General features: G+C 45.0%; 1 protein-coding gene across 1 annotated transcript; it reads left to right on the top strand.

Annotated features, from left to right (window-relative positions):
• LOC138838343 (olfactory receptor 10P22-like) lies at positions 1-939 on the top strand. Its single transcript, XM_070037721.1, has one exon. The coding sequence runs from the start codon at positions 1-3 to the stop codon at positions 937-939; it is 939 nt and encodes a 312-aa protein (XP_069893822.1).
• Positions 940-10441: the final 9502 nt, after the last annotated feature.

Raw genomic sequence — 10441 nt, 5'->3', positions numbered from 1 at the left:
ATGGGGGTGGACAATGGCACAGCAGTAACTGAATTTGTTCTGTTGGGGTTCTCAGAGTTTGGCTCCCTGCGGGGCCCTCTGTTTTGGGGTGTTCTCTGCATGTACATGGTCACCCTGCTGGGGAACTCTCTGATCATCTTCCTCACGCTGGCAGACTCTGCCCTGCACTCCCCCATGTACTTCTTCCTGGGCCACTTCTCCCTGGCAGAGATCCTCTACACCACCACCATCGTGCCCCGGATGCTCAGGGACCTCCTGTCCTCCCGCCCCACCATCCCGCTTGCCAGCTGCTTCACCCAGCTCTACTTCTTCGCCCTCTTTGGCATCGCTGAATGTTGCCTGCTGGCTGCCATGGCCTATGACCGCTATGCGGCCATCTGCCGGCCTCTGCATTACGCCACCCTGATGAACCGGGGTGCGTGTGTTGGTATGGTGGGTGCCTCCTACCTCATGGGTGTCATTACTGGCACCTCTCACTCCCTCCTCATCTTCACTTTGCCCTTTCAAGGTGACAACATCATCCACCACTTTCTATGTGATATTCTGCCGGTGCTGAAACTGGCTAGTGCAAGCATCTTTTGGGGGGAAGTGGGGATTCTTGGAAACACCATAGCTTTTATCCTGACCCCCTTCTTGCTGATCATGGCCTCTTATGTCTGCATTCTTGCAACTATCCTTGGAGTCTCAACAGCCCAGGGGCGGAGAAAGATCTTCTCTACCTGCTCCTCCCATCTCTTTGTGGTCATCCTGTTTTATGGGACTGCGACAGTTGCATACATAAAGCCTCAGGCAAGCTCCTCTCAGGACACAGACCAGGTTCTTGCTGTCTTTTATACAGTTGTCACCCCCATGTGCAACCCTTTTGTCTACTCCCTGAGGAACAAGGAGGTCACAGGAGCCATGAGGAGGGTCATGAAGAAGTACCTTTGTTTTTCTTGATCCCCACCCCTTCCTGAGGTCTTGGAGCTCAGGCCTGGATCTCTGGACATTTTCAAGGAGGAAGGAGAAGCTGTACCGAGCACATTTCACAGGAACCTGGCCTGCTGTGCCGTGGTGTCATCTAGAGCTCCTCGTCCTGCCCAGTGAGAGAGCACAAGACCCAGAAATGTTTGTAGAGCTCTGCTTCTGAGGGCTGTCCATGTGACCTTGACCCGGCTTCATCCTGAGGACATTGCTGATCCAACTCACAGCCCAGGGAGGTTGGTGGAGGAAGGAAACTCTGCTGACCTGGTGTGAGGATCTCTCAGTTCCTGGTGTTTGCTGAGGCCCCCAGGACTTCCTGGCCTATAGTTCTTGAGATCCTCGTACTTTCCCTTATCCCAGGGATGATGCCTTATAAACCTTTCTCTGATGCCAGCCACTTCTGCTTCAACCTAAGCTCCTTTACTCCAAGTGTGATGTCTGGTCTGTGCCTTCAGTGGCAGGAGGAAGTATGGGCAGGGAGTCATTCATTGGTTTGGATTGGGCATTCAGGTGTCGAATCCTGCTTGGTGTTGCTTTAGGTCAGGAGGCTTCTGTCTAGGTACTTATCTTCATGAGATGTTGGTATTCTTTCTCAGCTTCTTCCCTTTTTCCCTTGGTGGACTGCTTTCCATTTTCTCATCTGCTCCTAGGATCAAAGGACTAATGTGGTCCTAAGGCCTTTACAACTGTACTTGGATTTCTTGCAACCAACTGTCCATTATTTCTAATGAGAGTCCTCTTTGATTTGTAGGCAACAGTTAAGCAGCCCATTAGCTTTTGTTGGGTATCAAGGGCTTGCTAGTTCATGAAGTGTTTCTCAGCTTTATGCCATAGGAAAGAATGATATGGGTGGAAAAACCACTCTCCACGCACAAGAGATAAGGACTTTTAAAGAGATTTTATTTATTTATTTATTTATTTATTTTAAGAGATTTTATTTTTATGAAGAACCTAGATTAAAATAGTTAACAAAATAGAAGGGGGACTGCTTGGAGAGAGGAATGAGTCCTTTGGAGGGGAGAGGAGAGATACAAGAGGGTAATGGAGATGCAAATATGGTTAAAACATAATACACATGTTTGAAGATGCCATGGTAAACCCATTACTTTTGTACAATTGATATATGCAAATAAAGAGAAATGAAAAATAGTTTTGATTTTCTTTCCCAGCTTGCAAAACTAGCACTGGTAATTATAGTGAATTTTGTACCCAAAAGAAAAGAAAATAACTTTTCATGTTTTGGTGTTAAAGTCCTTGGGAAATCACTACAACATATACTGTTTTTTCTCTCTCTCTGTATATATATCTTATTTATAATATTTAAAAATTAACAATGAGATTTTTGTGGACTGATTGCTTTGTAAAAGTTATTTTCTATATTTTGAATTGTATTTTAACACTGTACCATAGCAGGAGACTGTTAGAGCACGATTTTAACATCCATGTAGTACTGTGCTTTTATGGATATGCTACAATTTAATGCAATTTTCATACTTAGGATTAATATTTTTTCTTCACAAATATTGCTGAGAAAGATAGTGGTACAATTATAACTTTCTATATTTGCCTTATGGTTTCTCTAACACAAAATTCTAGAAGTTGTTGGACTGAAATAAAATGTAATTGAACCATTTTGACAATTTTCTTCCTTAAGAAATTTTATTGTCTGCCGGGCACTGGTGGCTTACGCCTGTAATCCTAGCTACTCAGGAGGCTGAGATCCGAGGATCTCAGTTCAAAGCCAGCTGTGGCAGGAAAGTCCATGAGACTCATATCTCCAATAAACCACCAGGAAACCAGAAGTGGTGCTGTGGCCCAAGTGGTAGAGCACTAACCTTGAGCTGAAGAGCTCAGGGACAGCGCTCAGGCCTAGATGTTCAAGCTCCATGACTGACAAAAAATTTTTTTTTTCTACGGTCCATTTGAATGACTTTCCACTTAATTTTCAGGGCAATACAATGGAGTCAAAGCTAGGAATGAGGTGGGATTAGACATATCATGGAAGAAAAGGAGGGGGAAAGAACAGAATACTACATTCATAGTCCCATGAGGCACAAAAGATCTGAGAAAAAAGAAGTAAACTCACACTCCCTCAGTTTACTGAGAACAGAGCGAGACATAGGTGAACTGGAAATACGCTATGATGCACCAAAGTTGGGCTCAAGGAAGCACTTTCCAGTAGAGTGAATATCTGAACAGACAAGAAGTTTTGTCCCCCCCCCCCCCCACATGTTCTGAGCTGAGATTGAAGGCAAAAGGATGTCTTGGTTCAGCCCTCAGATGACTCTCACCTTACCATCTTGGGCTGAGGTCCTTTCGACTGTTCTCAGGTAGGTACTGAAAATAAAGGATGACCAGTTAAATTTGAATGTCAGGTCAATAAGATTTTTTTTCCTTTTGAACTCAGGGCCTACGTGCTGTCCCTGAGCTCTTTTTGCTCAAGACTAGTGCTCTGTCACCTTGAGCCACAGCTCTACTTCTGGTTTTCTGATAGTTAACTGGAGATAAAACTCTTCATGGACTTCCTTGCAGGGCTGGCTTTGTACCTTGATCCTTAGATCTCAACTTCCCGAGTAGCTAGGATTACAGGTGTGAGCCATCAGTGCCTGGCAACGCATAAGTTTTTAATACTAGCATTTCCCTTGAAATATCTATCAAGAAATGACTCAGTCTGTTTTACCTTTCTGAGGAGAGAAATATTTGGGAAGACTTAGAATAAAAAATAATTCATTGTTAATCAGAAGCTCATTTTAACCAGATATCCTGCAATTTTACTTGTAAATCTGACAACCTTTTTCCAAGGTGCTAACCAAGCCAATGTTGGAACAGCGGCTAGAGGTGAGGATGGAAGAAAAGAGCTTGGGATGACCCCTATTCAGAAAGAAGGAAGTCCACCCAGAAGTAGTTTTTTCCTATATGAACTCTTTGACCAGAGCCTCAATTCTTTGTTCCTACGTGAACACTGGTCCTCCTTAGCTAAATCATGAATATGAGTCTCTGTGATTATCACAGCTGTAGTGAGGGTTAGATGTGGCCTTACCCTGTCATTTCCTTTCACTTAGTCACTTTGCATTTCCCGGGCTGAACTTCCTCATTTGTGATTTCTCTATTGTTGCTAGCATGCAGCGTCCCATACTGGCTGCGTTGCCACTGTTGTTGCTTTTCATGTTTCTTTGGGACCAGGCAGAGTGTCTGGCATACAGGAGATTGTTAAAAAAAAACAACGAAACAAAACACTTGTTACGTTGCCCATGTAATTGTAAGCCCTCTGTACGGTATTTTCACAATAAAAAAAATCAAAACACTTGTTAATATATAAATAAATAGATATAAGAAAGCTGTGACGCATTTCAGTTAGTACTATGATTGCTGCTCCTGTCATTTGTAGTCCCATAAGCCTCAATGATAACATTCTTCAAGATTTCTAGATGTTTAAAAAACCCTGGACTATTTCCACTTAAAAAAAAAAAAAAACAAAACCAACAACTCCCTGTCTAAAGTTGCTGGCAAGTATAAAATGTGTCATGGTGGAGAGGTAGCGGAGAGCTGTGCGGGGTTTGGAGGAGAAGGTCTTGGGGAACAGGAGCTCCTGGTACAAGGCAGGAGGGAATGGTTCAGAAAGGATCAGAGAGCCTGTGCCCTGGGGTGCTGAGAAAGAAGTCAAAGGGAAGGAGCAATTCTGGGAGAAAAACAGACTCTGGTGGCTCACAGGGTGGAAAGGAATTTTTAGACCACCAGGCTTAAAGATGGTTGGGAACTGAGAGACACTGAGAACCAGAACCTCAGCCAAGGTCAAACCACAGGGGTGGCCTGGTTAGGATGCTGCTGGGGCTGCCAACTCCAGTCACTGCAGACTTCCCTGGTGCTGTGCTGGTGCTGGTGCTGGCGCTCCTGGGCCTGGAACTCCCCACGGAGCTCACCAACACCAACTGCACCCTTTCTTCTGCTCTGTATGGCTTGCATATGAATCCAGGTGTAGGGCAGGGGTCATCTCTAGGACTTTGGGAAGGTCAGGGCTTGTCAGGCAGGGACTGTAGGTATTGGCGAGGAAGGGCTCAGAGCTTGTCCTTCACAAAACTCTTCATCACCAAACCAAAGTAGATGCCATTAGCGGAGGTAGCTGGATAGCCAAGATGGAGGAAGGCCTTACCATTATTTCTCTGTTGCTAATCTCCCTTTTTTCTTCCTGTTCCTGTGTTTATTCTCCTTAGCTTTTTATTTACTCTTATCTCTCTCCTTGCTCTCAATTCAACTTGTCAGAGGAAGATTCTAGGTTAGAGGGTTAAAAATGTCACCCTAGAAATTGGAAACAAGTTAGTTACCTGTTTCCCAGCTTGCTAGCTGAAGAAAGCTGTACACAGTCTCTATCTCTTTTGTGCTTCTGTCAGCTACTCTTCACGCTTAACCTAGAATGATCTTGCAGAAAGTCATGCATGACCTTTACTCAGGACGAGTCTTCACTGCAAGGTGAAGGCTGCTTCATTCCCCTTCCGGGAGGAACAAGGGAAAAAACACTTCCTGTCTTTCTCTATGGATCTTCCCACTTCTTCATGGGCTGGAGAGGGACTTACTGATGAGACTGTCCAGGGCATGTTTTTAATCCTTTGGCGTTTTTTCTGCAGGCTAACTTGCCTTTGACTTCACGTATTGTTTTCTCCTTCAAATCACTCTCATTTGGAGTGACCTGTGATTTGTGTAACTTGGGGTGAGTGGTAAATGTGGGGTGTAGGAAGTTCATTTGGCCTTAAGGTTCAAGCCATATCCTGCAATTTAGCTTTATGAGTAACAAGGGGGATGTTTTGCTGCCTAGTAACGCCTCGGCATGCAGTCTGACAAGGTATTTTCTGTCTGAATGTATCGAACACCATCTTCCCGAAGGGTACAGCATGGCCTGTTTGTGGGTCACATGTATTTGGAATGTTCTCCTAGCTTCTAGTTTCTTCATATGAGGGTCTTGGAATAGACAGACACGCCCCTTCTCCCCCGCCAGTTCTGATGCAAGTGGCCATGAATGGCCTTGCCTGGGACTTCTTAAGAAAAAGCCATTCAGGAGTGGAGGTTGGTGATACTCCCTGAAGTTCTCACAGGTGGGAAAAAATGAGCAATGCTCACTGCTTGGCCTGTGTGGACCACTGTGCCCACTGTGCACGTGGGGCCCACAGGCTTTCCCACAGGCCTGAGGCACACGGAGCAGCCCGAAGAGTGGAGGAGTTGGAGGATGGGAAGCTCCCAGGGTCTCCTGAAGGTTTCTCTCTCTTTATTGACTCTTTTTTTTTTTTTTTGTCAGCTGTGGGACCTGAACTCTGGGCCTGGGCGCTGTCCCTCAGCTCTTCAGCTCAAGGCTAGTGCTCTACCACTTGAACAATAACGCCACTTTCAGCTTTTTCTGCTTATGTGGGGCTGAGGAATCGAACCCAAGTTCTCATGCATGCAAGGCAAGCACTCTATCACTGGGTTGCCTTCCTAGCCCCAGACTCTTATGTATGTGCCAACATATATAAGATACTTCTGTCCATTTTCTACTGATATGTGCTATCAAGGTACTTAACAGGCCACATGATGGCAGGCCTGAACGCATGAACATTCTCAACGTTTAGAGCCCCATCAATATTACATTCTGAAAGACACTGAAAAATTAGGGTTGGATAAGAAATTCACTTCTCAGCAATACAACACTTTTCAGCATTAATATATATTTTTCAGCGACAGAAAAGAAAGTAAATTATTTATAATTTCAACTCCTGAGAAACGCTAAATGGCTTTGAAGAAGTTTCACATTTTAAAAGTTAACTACTTCTATGAGTGGCCATCTTCTTCTATGGTGAGCATCACCACGAAGGAGGAGATTAACCATTTTCAAACACGACATCTTCTATAAACACATAACTGTGTTTGCTTCATAGAAGCCAACTGGATTAGGGAAATTTTTTTTTTTTTTTTTTGGGTCCAGTTGTGGGGCCTGAACTCTGGGCCTGGACACTGTCCCTCAGCTCTTCAGCTCAAGGCTAGCGCTCCACCACTTGAGTCACAGCGCCACTTCTGGCTTTTTTTCTTTTTGCTTATATGGTGCTGAGGAATCGAACCCAGGGCCTCAGGCTTGCAAGGCAAGCGCTCTACCACTGAGCCACCTTCCCAGCCCCATAGGGAAATTTTTATATAAACTCAGTTTTTAAGATTTCCTTATGTGTCTTATGTTATTAGTTTATTTATTTATCTTTGTATTGCTACTAGGGCTTGAAGTCTGGGCCTTCTGCTTTTTCCACTCAAGGCTGCTGCTCTTTCATTTGACCCATAGCTCCACTTCTGGCTTTCTCAGATTTGGGCTGGCTTTGAACTACAATCTTCAGGTCTCAGCCTCCTGAGTAGTTAGGATTTACAGGTGTGAACCACTGACAACCCACTGGTATTTTATTTTTATTATTTTTATTTTTTAATTTATTATTTTTTGGTCCGTCGTGGGGTTTGAACTCTGGGCTTGGGCACTGTTCTGTGCTCTTCAGCTCAAGCTTTACCGCTTGAACCACAGCGCCACTTCTGGTTTTCTAGTGGTTTATTGGAGATAAGAGTCTCATGGACTTTCCTGCCTGGGCTAGCTTTGAACCATGATCCTCAGATCTCAGCCTCCTGAGTAGCTAAGATTACAGGTGTGAGCCACCGGCTCCCGGCTTTTATTTTTATTTTTATTTTTATTTTTTGGGTCTGGTTGTGGGGCCTGAACTCTGGGCCTGGGCGCTGTCCCTCAGCTCTGTAGCTCAAGGCTAGCGCTCTACCACTTGAGCCACAGCACCATTTCTGATTTTCTAGTGATTTATTGGAGATAAGAGTCTCACTGACTTTCCTGCCTGGGCTGACTTTGAACCATGATCCTCAGATCTCAGCCTCCTGAGTAACTAGGTTTACAGGTGTGAGCCACTGGCTTCTGGCTTTTATTTTTATTTTTAATTTTTGGGTCCGGTCGTGGGGCCTGAACTCTGGGCCTGGGCGCTGTCCCTCAGCTCTTCAGCTCAAAGCTAGCGCTCTACCACTTGAGCCACAGCACCACTTCTGGCTTTTTTCTTTTTGCTTATGTGGTGCTGAGGAATCAAACCCAGGGCCTCATGCATGCAAGGCAAGTGCTCTACCACTGAGCCACCTTCCCAGTCCCCTTGTTTTAATTTTTTATAATCGCATAGTGAAAAGTCTGTGATAATTTTTTGTTGTTGCAGCAATCCCTTTCCATATGTCTCCAGATCTCTTCAGTTTGCCTGCCGTGTTATTCCAGTGTTACCTGTGAATCAAGGGAGGCTGGAGGAACTGCTCAGAGCCACTTCTTTTAGGAAGTTTTTCTGGAATGCCCCATCCTGCCATGAATCATCAACTTTCGAACCCACACATCTGCATACTTACTTCATAATTACAAGTTTCTGCTAGTTTGTTTTCTCTCTCACTCCATGCTTCTACCCAACCTGCATTAGATTAGGAGTCCTTTGGACCCAGAGACTGTAGGTTAGTTTCTGAATATCAGAATGCTGTTCATGATTGGGCTTCCTGGTCCTGTTTCTGTTTGTCCAAGATTCTCTTTAGCGTCTTTCTGTAGAGGGTCAGGACCACTTCATGCCTGGTACATCAGGGTTAAAGTTTCCCTCTGCTGCTGCCATCCCCTAAACCTTGGCTGCTTAGATGATAAAGCAGAAAATAATGTATCAATAAAATAGAAAGCAGTTCAAAAAGACTTGGAGAGGACTGGAGACCAGGTCACAGTCCAAGTTTCTAGCAGTGACTCTTAAATCCAAACTAGTCAACTGCTGTTACCAGGAACCAGATGCTGCTTCTAGGCAGGCAACTTGCTGAAAGAGGGCCACAGATTGGGTGGCTGAGTGTCAGATGTCTGCTCTCCAGGTCAGCATAGCTTTAGTGCCCTACTCGGCCCAGGAGCTGGTGAAGGCCTACGGGACCAAGCAGTTGGCCTAGTGGGGCCTGCAGATCTTCCAGTGTAGAACAGATTATTACTGTCATGGGGATGTCAGAAGTCCAGGGTGGGGCCAGGGAAGTGGATTCTTGTGGAATCCTTCAAGGAGGAACAGTGCAATGATTTAGGAGAATCTGGTGGGGTTGACAATGTTTGGATATCACTAGGAGCCAATGAGAACACAGGGTTTTAATCAGTTAATAAACAGAATTTTATCTAACGCTTCAGAGTTGATGAAATGATTCTAGAAACAAAATCAGACTTGAGAGGTTCATTATGGTGGTCAATATCCATTGGATCACTTAGAGAATATTAGGGACTGAGTCCTCTTTTCTTATATTCAGGTTGTTAATAGCTTAAGACCAGATGAAAATATAGGGGAGAATTCTAATTATTACCCAGAAACTTACAATAGTAGTGACATGAAGCAGAGAATAATGAAATATATTTTGGGCAAAATTTCAGGGATAAATTTCTCTCTTCCTTCCTTCCTTCCTTCCTTCCTTCCTTCCTTCCTTCCTTCCTTCCTTCCTTCCTTTCTTTTTTGTTATCTGACCTGGGGCTTGAATTCAGGGCCTGGGTGTTCTCCTTTAGCTTTTTGGCTCAAGGCTGGTGCTCTACTACTTGAACCACAGCTCCACTTCTGGTTTTTTGCTGGTTAGTTGGAGATAACAGTCTCAGGGATTTTCATTCTTAGGCTGGCTTTTGAACCTTGATCCTCAGATCTCAGTCTCCTGAGTAGCAAGGATTACAGGTGTGAGGTACTGGCAACCAAACTCAAGGATAAATTTCTTGAGTTGAGTCTTAGAGGAGAATAGGAGGTTTCCAGATGAACCTGGCAGGTAAGATGTACACTGGGAACATCAGAGAAAAGCTCATGAAAAGTCATAGAGACGTTAGAAAGCTTCCTGGGTAGGGAAGACTCTGTGGAAATGAGCTTGAAGAGGAGGCTGAGATGAGCACAGAACCGTGCCTGGAGGCAGTCCTTGTGAGGCCTCCCGCGAGGTGAGATGGAGGGTGAGGGAGTCAGCATTCCCACCGCTCTCTGAGCAGTATTACTGACGACTTGTTGTAGCTATGGCTCTTCACTGAGAGTGTGGAGCATGTGGAAGTGGTAATGGTGTGTGGGGCTTAGGAGAGGCAAGGCCTGGAACCTCCTGTCCTTTTCCATCAGTCTTCTGCGGCTCCCTCAATAGAGGACACCCCAGGAAACACTGATGGAGAGCTCTGTTGTAAGGCTGGTGCACAAGCCATGGCGGAGGCTTTTGAGGACTTTGCTCCTGGCATTTTCTGGTGTGTGTGTGTGTGTGTGTGTGTGTGTGCTTAATTGGAAATAAGGGTCTTACACACTTTCCTGCCTATACTGGTTTTGAACTGCAATCCTCAGATCTCAGCATCCTGAGTTGCTTGGATTACAGTCACGGGACACTGGCAGCCCACCCATCTGAGTCACTGTATTCTTTAGCCTGGGGTTTTGTGCTGCCCCTGATAAGCAGTAGTCAGTGAGTGAGTAGACACCCTGGGATCTCT

Source organism: Dipodomys merriami, unplaced genomic scaffold (genome assembly GCF_024711535.1).
Source record: "Dipodomys merriami isolate MVZ:Mamm:240054 unplaced genomic scaffold, mDipMer1.0.p SCAF_10, whole genome shotgun sequence".
Classification (NCBI taxonomy): Eukaryota; Metazoa; Chordata; class Mammalia; order Rodentia; family Heteromyidae; genus Dipodomys; species Dipodomys merriami.
Note: the sequence above shows the minus strand (reverse complement) of the source record. Positions and strands in the feature narration are given on the sequence as shown.

Bases quoted from the DNA above. Each gene is read 5' to 3' on its own strand.
- LOC138838343 (XM_070037721.1), top strand. From the start codon at position 1: ATGGGGGTGGACAATGGCACAGCAGTAACTGAATTTGTTCTGTTGGGG.